The 15103-nt window shown below is 36.4% G+C and overlaps 3 protein-coding genes across 3 annotated transcripts; 1 reads left to right on the top strand and 2 right to left on the bottom strand.

Moving 5' to 3' along the window:
• Positions 1-5228: 5228 nt before the first annotated feature.
• Idh (isocitrate dehydrogenase [NADP] cytoplasmic) lies at positions 5229-7952 on the bottom strand. Its single transcript, XM_018547378.1, has 2 exons — positions 7428-7952; positions 5229-6818 (listed from the first exon to the last, which is right to left on the bottom strand). Exons 1-2 carry the CDS (start codon positions 7656-7658, stop codon positions 5607-5609), a joined length of 1443 nt encoding a protein of 480 aa, XP_018402880.1. The 5' UTR covers positions 7659-7952; the 3' UTR covers positions 5229-5606.
• A 793-nt stretch (positions 7953-8745) lies between these two features.
• mio (GATOR complex protein mio) lies at positions 8746-13694 on the top strand. Its single transcript, XM_018547376.1, has 15 exons — positions 8746-9390; positions 9509-9703; positions 9798-10058; positions 10128-10355; positions 10481-10633; positions 10711-10892; positions 11040-11173; positions 11242-11349; positions 11437-11800; positions 11862-12000; positions 12082-12220; positions 12460-12670; positions 12779-12993; positions 13353-13434; positions 13600-13694. The coding sequence occupies exons 1-14, from the start codon at positions 9255-9257 to the stop codon at positions 13432-13434; spliced, it is 2547 nt and encodes an 848-aa protein (XP_018402878.1). The 5' UTR covers positions 8746-9254; the 3' UTR covers positions 13600-13694.
• Positions 13687-14690, bottom strand: LOC108779858 (uncharacterized). The gene is made up of 3 exons (XM_018547377.1): positions 14442-14690; positions 13902-14085; positions 13687-13822 (listed from the first exon to the last, which is right to left on the bottom strand). Exons 1-3 carry the CDS (start codon positions 14520-14522, stop codon positions 13743-13745), a joined length of 345 nt encoding a protein of 114 aa, XP_018402879.1. The 5' UTR covers positions 14523-14690; the 3' UTR covers positions 13687-13742.
• Between the last annotated feature and the right edge of the window lie 413 nt (positions 14691-15103).

Raw genomic sequence — 15103 nt, 5'->3', positions numbered from 1 at the left:
TGGGTCACCGTTGCCCGATTGATGTTAAATTTTCATATATTGAGCAAGCAAACTGCGAAAAGTAGCCCAATCTGACAGCCATGGTCGACACAAATGTTGCTCTGTCCTTCTTGATATTCATGGTGAATAATGAAAACAGAACGACATTTATTGTGTCTCTTAATCAATTCACCGGAAGTCCCGCGGTTCTAGGCAGTGCCCGAGGGAGAATTTAAACTATTCACGTCATTCGGATGTTTGATGACATTTAATTACACAGCGAACAACCGGGGAGCTCCTATAAATGCATCAACTATAGCTAGAAAAGTACGAACGTTGAAAGTATCGAGTATCCTAGGTAACAATCTTTTCTCTAGGGTGAAAACATGAAAATATAATAAAATTATCACACATATGCGTGTACACGACATGCATAAACACTTTTTACTTTCTACGTTTCCGCGTCAAGGGAAAAATTATACACGGCTGATCCCCTGGGTATGGATTATGGAATTATTCGGAATGAATTCCGCGATCGAAATTACTCCATTTTCCCTAAAAGAATATACTTATAGAAATATATAGAAAACAATCGAATACTTCGAGATGGAAAATATTTCGAATATAGCTCCAAAAACGTATCCTACTCCCCGTTTCCAATCTCAGAACGGTCCATTTTCATCCTTTCTATTCTCGTCGTTGCGGAGAGACGTCTTCGTCGCACATATCTTATTTTCATCCCGAGAATCCTCCTCTCCCGCGGCGGTATAACACCATTACGATCTATCATTCTTATAATAAGTCACGTCTCTTATCGTTTCGCTATTATTACTGCTAATTGTCTCTTTCCTTCCTCGCGAACTCGCTATATGGACTCGGACGACGAGAGCGTCTCTCCCTCGCCGCGTTGCAGCTCTCAGGGTCGCCTACTTTCCGGTCCTGATGGAAAACCCACGTCGGTTCGTCTCGGCGGTTCTCGGTCTGCAGATCCCGCGGCGAGAGCCGAGAGAGCAAATCCTCGAAGCCGCAGAATATATATATCGACACGCTGACCATGTGTCCCGCCGATATATCGTTTCCTCCGGGGCGGAGCAAAAGCGCGCTCGTATACAGGGTGTCCCAGGCGTGCGGTCGATGCGCTTATTTCCGTCGGCGGGAAGTGACCGACGGTGGATTTTGCTTGTTTTGCTATTGTGTTTTCAGGACTAAACATCCAATACGCGATTCTGAGGCCGGCATAGAAATCGGGGGGATGCGGCAGCTGATCACGTACAACACATATCCTACACCCCACCCACACGCGAGGTGATACGCGTGCCTTCTATATATTCCCGTTCCGGAATCTTAAGCACGCATTATGGAATTATTCGGAATCGAATTCCAATCGGAATTGTCCAATTATTTTCTAGATTTCAGAATAAGTAATTGCAATAGAAAGAGAGCATATAATAATGATATTATTTCTTATTATTATATTATTTCGATATTATTATTCAATTGGAATTACGTCCATTGAAATATTTTACAATACTCCAAGTGACTTATTTAATGTTTCTCATTGGAGGGGGGGAACAAAACGTGTAAGTCGGAAAATATTATACGTCTCGTCATTGCAGTATAATTTAATGAGGCGTCAAATAATTATCGCGTGGAACACAATACAATAACAATTGAATGTTTTGCAACGTGTGAAACGGCGGCGCGAGCAAGAGGTACGCCAAAGTACTTTTACCCTCTACAGAAGAGAGGGGAGGGGGGGAGATGTTTATCTTCAAAGGTCACGTGAGAATTACGAGGATTACGATCAGGAGTTCCCATATCAAAATATGTGTTTTTTTTTTTTTTCCTCTTTGCGACATCGTGATATACGCGAGTATACCGTACGTGACATCACCGGACGAACGTCGTGTCGGAAGAGGCGACCTTTCGGAGCGAGGCGCATCGCGCAACGGTCGCGATAACAGCACGGATGTGTGCGTGTGCGCAATAGGGCGTTACGCAAACGCGTGCCTCTTACCTGCCGAGAGGCGCGCGTGCACGTGTCTCGCGACGCCATTGAGAAGAATATACGCTGGAAAGAATGTATGCAGCGTATGAAAATGACGAAGAGGAATTTTATCAGAGATCGTGCCAGCCCTCTGCGTCAATTTTCATTATACTGTCACACTGAGTCCAAAGTCTGGGGATGACCGAAGAACGCAGACATTTGTTAATTAGTCGTTTGATTGTTGACGTATAATATTATTAATATAATATTCAACTTTAGTAACACATAATGTATATAGATTGTCTATCTCTTCAGATATACTCAGCAATGTATTGAAAACAAATTTTTCGAAATTTGTGAAATCTAGCTCTGTTATAATCGAAAGGCGATATGTTATATAATAGAATCTGACAGCAATTAAGCCGACAGGAAACAAGCTAACGACGGTTCGTTTCCATTGCAGTTTTTTCTGGGAGAATAGAATAATGATGACATTTTGTGTCGACTACAGAAAAAATTCAGCAATAGAATATGATGAGACGTGGCTAAAATCTCAGAGGTACACCATATTTCATTAAAATGGTATTTTATATTTTAATAACATCTTTTTTCTATTGGCAATCTTTTATCGGATTATATCAATAGGTTGTGCTGAACATGATATATGAGTTTAATCAAGCGGACGTAGTTAATTGATATACTATGATATTCTATTTGAATTTATTGATAAACTTTTAACTGTATACTTTTAACTCCTGCTCATTGGAAGTGAACGAAGGTGATCGGGTTAATGCACGAATGTTTAGTCCCGAGAGAGCTGAATACACAATCGAACTGACATTGACGAGTTGTTCATAGAAATTCAATTATATCTGTAACAGAGAACAAATATTTGTTTTGCATTTATGCGATCGAAGAGATTTGATCGCAGAGGTATTGGACAAATTACGTAATAATTCGATGCGTGGTAGATATGCGATAAAGCACATGAAAGACATTTAATTTTTTCGATGACGGAAATCGAAAGTAACAATAATTTAAACCGGCTGATAATTAATTTTTATAAATATCCTTGAATCAAATCCCATTCTATTTAATCCATCTGTATTATTTGCTATATGTGTATACTCTTTCTGAATAATTTTTCTTCTAAAACGGAGATATCTTATCTCGGATATGTTTCACATGGCAGTGAACTCGGTGGATAAAAGCGAAGTGCATCACGGTGTTGATAAAGTAACTCGTTGATGATATCGACTCACGTTTCGCCAATTCGCTATTATCATCCAATGATATGTACATACGTGAGCAGTTTGAGAAGTCAGTGATTTTTTCAAAGGACCGATATTATAAATTAAATAAAATTTGAGTAGAACAAAAGTAAAATAGAAGTCATTGACTTATCAAATTGTCTCCACGTATATAAAACGCGAGTTGAATCGTTGAATGTATCGGGTGGATCGAGCAATAAATTGGAACATTGTTGATGCAAAACATGATGACACAACATATATTTCAGAACATTAGAATGATTAGAATATTGAATACGTTCCACTCGCGATGTTCATTTCATTTTTGTTGTTTATCGAATGTTAAACAAGAATAAAGGCTTGCGAATTAGAGATTATATAAGGATTTTGCATTAGAGATTAAATTAGACATTCAGATAATTTTAATAAGTTTCATTCTAATTGGTCGAATTAATCTTTAATTCGCAATCCTCAATCTTCATGTAATGTAACGGGCTAATAAGTCGCGATACGCGATTATTACATAAGACGGGAACTTGAAATTCTCGTATATAATATATAAAGAATTTATAAAGATCGAGTTTTAAGAGGTTTACGAATTTTTCCATGATTCATTAGACTATCAATGTCGAGATTTTTAGAGATTTTACCAAATTTATTGATGGAGTATCATAAAAAAATAACAAGTCGTTTTGTGTGTGTGTAAAATATTTGTCTTCTATAATAGCCACATATTTAGTTGATTTGATCTTTGCTGATATAAATAGAAACATTTGGAATATTTATACCTGGGAAGTTTATTTCTACCAAAATAAAGTAATAAGATCAATGAAACAAAGATTATAATTTATCTATAGAAAACTATAAAAATTTAAAAATACATAAAATCACGATTTTCGTGCATTTTTTAATATAAAAAATTAACGTTTCCATATATTATAGTAATTTTTTTTTATTTATTCTAATTATTAAAATTTTTTGCGACAATCTCGACCAAACTCCAATTAATTTGATCGGTGAAATAGCTTGCAAAAAATTCCAACTACATAAATAATTCGCCGTCTCTAATTTTTTATTTTCAAGCGACAACAAACAAATAAATACATGTTAAACGATAAGAAAATAATAATTCTGTTCTGCATGTTAACAAAATGACACAGTATCATTTAACAAGTTGGAGTTTGGTCGAAGTGATTCGCTAATCAATGTTCGTTCAAGGATCTTTTATTTTGACAAATTTGAATAGAATAGATCGTTATATCGGTTTGCATAAGAAACAGTTGGTCTCATTATCGTTTCTTTTCCATACATCTTGCTGATAACGTTAAGACTAGAGTACATGTATACGTAATTTTATAAATTATGCAACGTCAAAGATAATTATGTTTTCCATCGTTTTTGCTTGGGTTGCAGTTGCAGCGAAACGAAAATCCCTATCTTAATGTTAGCATAACATTTGTTCATACCACTCGGACGAAATTAAGTAATCACGACAGTTGATAACTGATTGCAAACTTTACTGATTAGTTGTTGTTCGCCACGCGATAGATCATGCGACGTATTTTCTTTTTTATTCCAAAAGCTTAATGTTATATTAATGATACCGAATACATCTATATAATGTACCTTGAGAATGTCTTTGGATCGCGGAATGTTAAGAAAATGCGATTTAACAAATAAAGTTTTCATCCTAAAAATTTGTACTTTTTAATTTTCCAAGGATTTAATTTCATCGAGAGAACTATATTAATGCAAAATGATGCACAAGGTGTCTTAATATAAACTTATGTATAATATTAATTTACATTAACTATTGTATGATTAAAAAATTTATTTAAAAAATCTATACAATGTTGTTTATATAAATATCCTTTATACCTTTATTTTTTTATCAAACTGTTGCTCGATTAAATTACTTTGTTCATTTGTAGTTCGACGTATAAATTCTACATTTCAAAATGCAATTACGATAAAGAATAATTTAGAGCATCGATTATTTTGCTGGATTGAATAATTGTACAATCATTAGCCAATATCAACGTTATCTTGCTTTTTATATCTATATTGCTTAATATATGACTTAATATATTCCATAGCTATCGAGAAAAATATGAGGCAATCAGTTTATGACGTTTTGTAAAACGAATAGTCTGATTAATGCCTCGAAGATTAATCGAGCGTAATATCGTACGATGTGGCGTGAAACAGAAAAAAATTTGACGTAACTGTGACAATTTTATATGCATGTAATTATATATAAATGTAAATATATAATATATGCTCAATGAAATCTAGCTTTTTCCCGTAACCACGTAAACATTTCTTTCTTTTCATTACAACGTAATGACTTAATACTTGGCCCGTAGGCTACGTCCTTTGTCATCAACGAGTCACGCTTTGAGTTGTTTCTTCAAATTATCAGCAAGCTTGTCCATAAATTCGAATGTCTCGAGGTAATCAGACCTGGTGACATTGTTCATACCCTTGATACATATGGCGAGATCTTTGGTGAAGAAACCAGATTCGATGGTGTCGATGCAGACCTTTTCTAACGTTTCGGCAAAGTGTCGCAAACGTGGATTGTCATCAAGTTTAGCGCGATGTAATAAGCCGCGGGTCCAAGCAAAAATAGACGCGATCGGATTAGTGGACGTCTCCTTGCCCTGCTGATACTGACGGTAGTGTCGGGTAACTGTACCATGGGCGGCTTCGGCTTCAATCGTGCGACCATCCGGACATATGAGGACCGATGTCATCATGCCCAACGAGCCATAGCCCTGTGCCACCGAATCCGACTGTACATCACCGTCGTAGTTCTTACACGACCATACAAAACCACCGTCGGATTTCATGGCGTAGGCTACCATATCATCGATCAACCGGTGTTCGTACCATATCTTCTTCGCCTCGAACTGTTGTTTGTATTCCTTGTCATAGATCTCCTGGAATATATCCTTGAAGCGACCATCGTACTTCTTGAGGATCGTGTTCTTCGTGGACAGGTATAGTGGATAATTACGCGACAGTGCGTATTGGAATGAGCTGTGGGCGAAAGCGCGAATGCTCTCGTCGGTATTGTATTGAGCCTGGGCGATACCAGGACCTTGAAAATCGTGAACGGTGTACTGGATCTTCTGGCCGGAATTGCCAGTCCACGTAATTTCTAGTTTACCTGGACCCGGCACCACGAAATCCGTAGCTTTGTACTGATCGGCGTGCGCGTGTCTGCCAATAATGATTGGCTCCTTCCAGCAGACTACTAGACGCGGTATGTTCTTGCAGATGATCGCCTCGCGGAATACCGTGCCGCCCAGGATGTTCCTGATAGTGCCATTCGGACTTTTCCACATCTGTTTCAGCTTGAATTCCTCTACCCGTTTTTCATCGGGCGTGATAGTAGCGCACTTGATGCCAACATTGTAACGCTTGATTGCTTCCGCGCATTCTACTGTCACCTTGTCATCTGTAGCATCACGATTCTCGATGCCCAAATCGTATGTATGCAATTCGATGTCTAAGTAAGGCAAAATGAGTTTCTCCTTAATCGAATCCCATATGATACGTGTCATTTCATCGCCAAGAATGTCAACAACTGGACCTGTCTAAAGGTTACAAAATATTTCCAAGATTACTTCAAAATCAAAACAGAACGAGAATACTTAATAAATTTTTATCCTTCTGGACAAACTCTTTTTAGACATAAGTTCCATTTTGTAAATTAATATTAATTAAAAATTGATCTTTTTGAAACACTACAATTTATATCAAAAACTCAATATTTCAATATTTATTTTAAATATACAGTATTTAAATATTTTTAATTGCTCTATATATATATATATATATATATATATACGAATTTTATAATATTTATATGTTCAAAATTAGCTATAATATTCATGAGTTTTATATTAATGAAATAAAACGTCAGACATTGGTGTTAAAGTCCACTTTCACACGCTTTGAAGCGATGGAAATCGGGATTATTATATACCGGTTTTAAATCCCTCCTCCTACTTTTTTAACCCCGCCCCAGGACATCAATTATGTAACACCTTCTCTAGAAATGTGAAAAGTGAAAATTATTATGAACTTATCCACACGCAAGAATTTCATCTTTCGCGTTTCCGTTCTAGAGAGAAAGGGTTACGTGACTGACCTCCCTGACGAGACAATGTCATTTTGGAGCAGACAGGTTGATTCGTATTTACCTTGATTTTTGCCATTGTCACGAATGAGGCGCCGAAAACGTGCTTCACGAGTCTTTCTGCCAATGACGGATGTTGCAGCAGGTGGCGACGGTGACAATCGGATTCTCGCACAGCGAGCGGGGACGACAGCGACGACGATGACGTGACACCGTAGTAAGTGGCAGACTGTAACGAGTGTACAGTCCTTATAAAATGCGCGTACGGCTGGAGGGCACGGTGGGGCGCGAGCATGGCAGTAAATGACCAGTAAATGACGCGTGTCACCCACCTCTCCACCTATATGCGTACTTTTTTTTTAATATTCCCACCTCCTCGTATCGTTTTTTCTATCTTTACTCTTGTTTCCTACTTCACGACGCACTTGATCCTTTTTTTTTTAAAATCAATTGTTAACGCGACGTAGAACGTTTAGCCTAAGATTGATCTGGAATCACTGATAAGAGCTGATTGTCGCGCTGAAGTCACATCAGTCACATGTCCGAGTCTTGGAGTTTGTCCTCTAGAAATTCTCGAGTGAAATTTAAGTAATTCATCTCTGGCTCTTTATCTTTATCTTTCTCTTACTTTCTTATGCCGAGAATGAACGCGACGTAACTGACGTAACTGAGCGATGTGGGGGAGAGGCAAGTGCGTTTTGTCGCATTGCCTGCTATCGTGTCGGTTTGCATTTTTATAGAGAACGCGGGCGAGATGCATCGATGTGACGTGTGATGATACTTGAAATTTTGCGTATCTAAGGAATTCTCTCGACCTTGTGATCTTACAATCCGACTTCACCGAGATTCGGAGTCGCACTCCATCAAGCGCTGTTTCGAGATATTCAGGAGATATTTCGAGCACTGTTGCTACAATTGGCTATAAAAAAATGTAAATGATGGGCAACGTAAACACATGAATCGTGCTTTCTTTTGAAGTCACAGCGTTTAACGTTTCCACTGTTTTTTCCAGTAAGAGCCGCCATGTTGCGCGATTTGTCGGAACAATTCTCACTATCAGAGGTTGTAGTTGGCGACACTTTTGTATCTAGGAGATAGATGCTGCTATTGGACGTAAAAAGTTACTATAAGGGCCAATTCGCCATGTTGCGCGATTTGTCGGAACAATTCTCACTATCAGAGGTTGTAGTTGGCGACACTTTTATATCTAGGAGATAGATGCTGCTATTGGACGTAAAAAGTTACTATAAGGGCCAATTTCACCAACGTCGGTTAAGCTAACCGACGGTTAATTCCAATGGAATTTATCCAATCGCATTTGTCTTTGACCAGAATGAACCAATCACGACTGACACTTTAACCGTCGGTTAGATTAACCGACATTGGTGAAATTGGCCCTTAAGTCTGTTCGTATTGCTTGCACTTTTACGTTCAGCATCTTCGCTTTCTCTCTTTTCAACGCCCGAATATGTATATATCTATCTCATTTTAAGTTCAAAAATTTTTCGGGATTTCAAACAACACGAACAGACTTTAATGGGCCAGAAGAGCAGAGGGGGTAAGCGCGTAAAAGGTTGATTTCCGTGAGAAGGGACGGGAGCCGGGGAGGCATGATAAACATAAACATTCAAAGGGCATGTTTCATAAAGTACAAATAATCATATAAACGTAATAGAGGATAACACGGATGTTTCTTTGACATTTCGATAGATTGGATGGATATTGCGCGATAGAATTACAATCACGATACGTGCGGCCGTGCACCGTCGAACGTAACGTTTCGTAATTCGTTTCAACATTAGGTGTTTCAACATACAATGTTTTGACGGGTGCGAAGTAACGTGATGTTCCACAGCTTTATGACAGAAGCGTGAACGAGGCAGAGTGAACGATGAGCCGCCCTAAATGGGACGTGCTATGGTCCCCCTTTCACTCGGACCGATTTATCACATGGGATAGCGACGCGTTATTGAACCTTTATGAGATTGGACCGCGTGATAATAGCGTACGGGAGAATGATCAAACTTGTAAGTTTATTTCCAATGCCACACTACATTTACACTTTAATAAATGTTTTATACTTGTATATAAAACATATATAATATGTACATATATATATACATACACATGTTTTTTTTAATACAGATCTACAGATCTCAGAGAATTCCATTGCAGAACTGGTCTGCTCAGTTACCATCAACAGTTATGCAAAATGCGTTGATATATATCCGCAACCAGAGCCAGAAATTGTAGCCAGTGGCCATGCGAATGGAAAGATAGTTCTGAGCACTCTTAGTCCGCCAGAGTTTGATTACCAGGGCTTGGTGGGCAGAGAGTTTTGTAGGGCTCATTATGTTACATTGTTATTGAACAATATTAATGTCTTGACGATACACATTATTTAATATTTTTTATCAATATTATAAAATTTCAGTTCCAAAATACATGCGATCATGCAACGTTGTTGCTTGGAATCCTGTGGAAACTCATCTGATCATGTCAGGTCTAGATAAACACAGCAAGGAGCACTCTGTACTGCTTTGGGATGTGCATCATTGTCCAAAAGGTTCAGAACGACCAATAATAGAAGCTGGTATATCAGAAACTGTACATTCCGCCGCTTGGTTTAAACATGAATCAAAATGTTTGGCTCTCGGTGTTAATAACAAACAGTTGAAAGTTATAGATTTCAGAGGTACACTCTTAAAAGATACAATTGATGATTCGTTAATGTACATTGTTGATATTCTTTAAATTTTTTTAGATTCTGCAAAAATGGTGAACGTTACTCCTACAAAAGCGATATATAATCTGTCGGTAAATCCGCATAATAATTATCAGCTACTTTCACATGTCGACAATTTGATAACAATTTGGGACACTCGATGTTTTGAGAAACCGATCGTTACTATAATGCCGCTACGGCATGTTACAAAGGTGCTGTGGTGTCCCACTAGACGAAATCTAATTGGCACATTACAAAAAGATTCAGGTATATATATTGCAGTTTTAAACTATATTTCTATAATTTATAGTTATTTTTATAAATTAACGTCAGAAATATTTTCAAAAGCTGTTAGTGACAAAAAAAGTGAAATGCATGTTGTTATTTTGTAGTTGGCTTGCATCTATTCGACATTCAGTACTGTGGAGCAGAGGATACTGAGCCTGGTGTTTTAGAAAGAGTAGTTCTACCACCATGGCACAGTCCCGTAAGTTTCTCATGGCATCCGACTGATGAGAATCGATTGTTGGCAATATCGCTGCAAGGTATTTGATGATATTTTATTTACAATATATAATCCTCTAATTTTGTTCAAGATTATTATAGTGTTCTTATTACTCAGGCGTAACCGATTATACAGTATCTGAAAGAATAACACTGAATTGGTCTGCTCGGTCATGCCTCATGTGGAATTGCGCTTTTAAATCGTTTAAATATATACACAGTGAGGATAGCGTTTATAAAGAACTAGATGATATCTCGGTTTTAACTAAGAGGCGTGCTTTGTTCGAATATGGTTTGTTTGTAAGTAAATAGAGCTAATGAAAATAATTTTGATATTTCCTTAATAGATTTTTATTTTGCTTTCAGTTTTTTGTTTGCCTCTTTTTCTTTAATTTTATTATTAATGATATTTAATCAGTATAAAGTTATATGTACGTACGTTTACAGCCGGAGTTAGCTCACAATGGCGATATAGCCGAAAATGAAACTTTAAAGAATTTATGGCAATGGTTGTACCTTAGTCGCTCTTTAGTAGAAGACGGCACTATACAGAGTCCTGATAATAAGCATCCTGGTGTGAGGTAAAATTATAATGCCTTATAGTTGGAAGTATATATGTATAAACGTAATGCCTCCAACTTTTAAATAGGACAGTTTTGAAATTGGATCAACAAAATCCAGTCAATGGTTTGAAAACGGAAGTGGTCCATCGTCCATGGACGGATATAGGTACTGGCTATATGACAAAAGTTTACAGGTACAGTTTGAGTACATACAAATATTCAGAAAATATGAGTATTATAGTATTTTCATCTAATGTCATTTTGATCAACACCGATCGTAGATCACCGGACAGAGAAAGATGTCTTCTCCTGTGCGGTTTGCGATTTGATAGAGAGACTAATACAGCATATGATAATGCGTATCTAGAGAAGCTAGAGAAGGAAGGCGCATATGCAAAAGCAGCCGCATTTGCGGTATTTAATCTCTGCCTAAGACAAGCTATAGATATCTTAAACCGAGGGGCCAGCAAAAAACAAACAGCTATTCTAAATATGGTGGCTATGGCACTGTCAGGTTTCTCTGAAGAAAGTACTACATTATGGAGAGAGTCGTGTCAGAAATCTAAATCTCAGTTATCAGATCCTTATTTAAGAGCAACATTTGGTTTTTTGACCGCCGATAACGATTCCTATGAAAGTGTACTTGTAAGTATGTATAAATAATGGATCATTGACGAGGTGTTCAATAATTAAATCTATGTTCTAGAATGAAAATGGCATGGCTGTCGAAGATCGAGTAGCATTTGCTCTCATGTTCTTATCGGATAATAAACTGCACGAGTATTTGAAAAAATTGACTGAGAAAGTAATTGAAGATGGAGATCTAGCGGGCTTCTTGGTTACAGGTTGTCACTCGAATGTTTTGTATTTTTATGAATATACAATATTAATTATGTGCTCATTTGTAACGCATTGTTGTACTTCAGGTGCGAGTATGGAAAGTATACAGTTATTGAGTAAATACTTGGAAATCACTTCAGATGTTCAGAGTTGTACTCTTATTGCTATCAGAACTTTTCCGCCTAAGTTGCTTCAAGAGAATCAAGTTCAAGTATGGATTGCAAGGTACAATCAAGTTTCTTTCATAAATCTTTTATGGAATTATTCCCGAAACAGATTATATTATTTTCTCTTTCATTTATTTACAATCTTCAATTTTCCAATCTTCTGTAAAAACATGAAACAAGGATCGAAATTGAATTTAAAACCTGCAGATTATCAATCGATCGCTGTGTGATAAAAGTCACGCATCGGCTCTCTTATAAATATCGAATGATCAGACGTTCTGCATGTTGCTGTTACAGTTACAGACATCTCTTAAACGCGTGGAAATTATGGTTTCAAAGAGCCAAATTTGATATTGTCACGAGGTCCTCGACACCACAAGAGAGACCGCCGCAACAAATACATATATCTTGTCACTTTTGCGGTAAAAGTATATCTGCTTCCATGCAAGGACTAAGCAGGACGAGAGTTCCATTCGGCAGATTAGGCAGTACTCCTAACAAATTAAAGGTACATTTCTGTTTGATTAGATTTTCGTATGTGAATCATTAATACATTTATCAGATCTGGAGTTTTTTGATGGTATAAGTCTTTTCTTAATATTTCTTTTAATTACAGATGACAGCGTGCCCAAATTGTCGTAAACCTTTACCACGTTGCGCAATATGCTTGATGCACATAGGCACCGTCAGCGGACTGCAGACAGCTCCTAGTCCTGGTGGTACCAGAAACGAGGAATGCAATGCCAAGCTTACGGAATTTAATAGTTGGTTTTCATGGTGTTTAACATGTAAACATGGAGGACATAGCGAACATATAGCTCAGTGGTTTCGGTAAGGATACAAGATCGCATTTATATTGACCTGAGTCATATAAATTACGTTAATTAATAAAATGTAGGTTAAATAAGTGAAAATCAGCTAATATATGTGAATAATATAATATAAATAAAAACGCCTTATTCAAAGCGGATTTTTACTGCAGTTGACACAAACATTGTTCTATCTTTTGTCGCATTTGATGAAAAACAAAGATAGAGCGACACCTGTATAAAAGGAAAGCAGCTATTTTTTATATAAATATTTATATATATTTTTCAATTCCTTAGATTGTGCGCAAATAAAATATAATCAAAAGTCGATATATTGCTATAAATGCAACGCTATTCATTTTTGTACCTGGTATGTTTCAGACAACATACTGAATGTCCTGTAACGTCTTGCAATTGTCGCTGCTCATCTTTGGATTACACGCGTAATGCAACTGTGACATAGGTATAATTGAAAAATTTAAATATTCTTATATATATATATATAATTACTATTGAAATAATGTTATTATATAATTATAAAATTTTGCATGTTTTGTATACTTATGAGGTCCACTGAATCAATTTTATGTATATACAAAGGAATGCATGTTTTTCTTTTATATTGCAGCATTCCTTGTTATTTTAATGATAGGAATATATACCAAACAAGCTAACAGAATGTAAAAAGAAAACTGTATGAAACATAGTAAACACAATTTGTATATGTAAATTTCTTGGCTTTTTGTTTAGAACACTCCTTTTAACTGATTCTTAATCTCCATAGAACACTCCTTCTAATTGATTCCCCACTGCACAGCGCACATTCACCATTGTATTATAGGCATTTGAATCTACAGCAAATACTTTTGTTAAAAATATGGTTGACGCTTTTGCTAGAAAAATGATGACAAGAGAGAATGTTTTACTCACCAAAGTCTTTAGTCATACTTGGAGAAAAACATACAAAGCTGTTGCAGGACATTGTAGATTTTGACCTCACCGTACCACGTGCCTCTATGTAACCCGATATATTCTCAAGTGGCTCGACAAACGTCATGTTAATTCGAACGTCGTCGGTTGTCATGATCTCTGCACTCTTACCATCAGAACTTTTCTACGAATTGTCCCAAACGTATTTTACTCACGTAAATCATTAACACAAAATTATAAAAGATTTATCAAGTGCAATACCATGTAACAAATTAATATGTAACATTAATAGAGTAGATTGAGTTTAGCTGATTTTTTATATTACTTTTTAAAAATAAAATTTGTTCTCAAATCCTGATCAACTTTATTAGGAAATATATTAATAATATATATTAAAAATTGTTTAGTTAGTAAGATAATTAATATTTATTAAAATAAAATGTAGTAAAAATGATTATTGTTCCGTAAAATATTAATGCTGATGATCACCATAACCTATATAACTGTATAAACTAACCTAAGCTAAAAAACATTTCATACCTCCGTAATTCTGCCAAGCACGATCGCCTCTTGACCGATGCGTTGTGTTAATCGCTTCCCCAGCATTCGTATATCTGACATTTTCAAGTTATGATATATTCCTATAATAAATGATAATAAACTTCAACTAAAATGTACACTGCAGTACTGCACTACACTTTGTAAACAAAACAGTAACGGAATAAAGCAAAAGCAAAGCTTGGCGCCAAACGACACATAATGGCTGCGTTCAGCAGACTTCAATAGTTAAATGAGTGATCGCTGCTATTGATGTATTCTTCTAGACCTAAAATTTGATTGGATGATCTAAAAGAATAATAACAGCGAACGCTCACTCAACTGTTTTAACTGTGAGTTCGTTATCGGCTGAATATGCCTAAAATAAATAGTTAAAAGTAACGCGCGTGTGTGTACGTGGTGTGTGTGCATGTGTGTAAGAAGTGATAGTTCTTCATCGGTGCATTAGACTACAGTGATTGTACAATACTAATAATTAAATATTCTCGCTTTTGTTAAGCTTCTAATGTCTTAATTTACATCGATCTTAATATTCGTACCAACTTTCTATGAAATCGTCTTAATTTCAGCAATATGTTCATAAAATAATAAACATCAAAACAATTATAATTAAATTAATATGCGTATCTTACATACACACATTG

Source organism: Cyphomyrmex costatus, unplaced genomic scaffold (assembly GCF_001594065.2).
Source record: "Cyphomyrmex costatus isolate MS0001 unplaced genomic scaffold, Ccosl1.0 scaffold639, whole genome shotgun sequence".
Lineage (NCBI taxonomy): Eukaryota > Metazoa > Arthropoda > Insecta > Hymenoptera > Formicidae > Cyphomyrmex > Cyphomyrmex costatus.
Note: the sequence above shows the minus strand (reverse complement) of the source record. Positions and strands in the feature narration are given on the sequence as shown.

What these genes read in the sequence shown, in the direction of transcription:
- mio (XM_018547376.1), top strand. Translation starts at nt 9,255, where the DNA reads ATGAGCCGCCCTAAATGGGACGTGCTATGGTCCCCCTTTCACTCGGAC. An exon ending in ACGGGAGAATGATCAAACTT is followed by an intron (nt 9,391 to 9,508) that starts GTAAGTTTATTT and finishes TTTTTAATACAG; the next exon opens with ATCTACAGATCTCAGAGAAT. An exon ending in CATATAGCTCAGTGGTTTCG is followed by an intron (nt 12,994 to 13,352) that starts GTAAGGATACAA and finishes GGTATGTTTCAG; the next exon opens with ACAACATACTGAATGTCCTG.
- Idh (XM_018547378.1), bottom strand. Translation starts at nt 7,658, where the DNA reads ATGCTCGCGCCCCACCGTGCCCTCCAGCCGTACGCGCATTTTATAAGG. An exon ending in TGACAATGGCAAAAATCAAG is followed by an intron (nt 6,819 to 7,427) that starts GTAAATACGAAT and finishes TGTAACCTTTAG; the next exon opens with ACAGGTCCAGTTGTTGACAT.
- LOC108779858 (XM_018547377.1), bottom strand. Translation starts at nt 14,522, where the DNA reads ATGTCAGATATACGAATGCTGGGGAAGCGATTAACACAACGCATCGGT. An exon ending in TGCTTGGCAGAATTACGGAG is followed by an intron (nt 14,086 to 14,441) that starts GTATGAAATGTT and finishes GACAATTCGTAG; the next exon opens with AAAAGTTCTGATGGTAAGAG. An exon ending in AAGTATGACTAAAGACTTTG is followed by an intron (nt 13,823 to 13,901) that starts GTGAGTAAAACA and finishes TATTTGCTGTAG; the next exon opens with ATTCAAATGCCTATAATACA.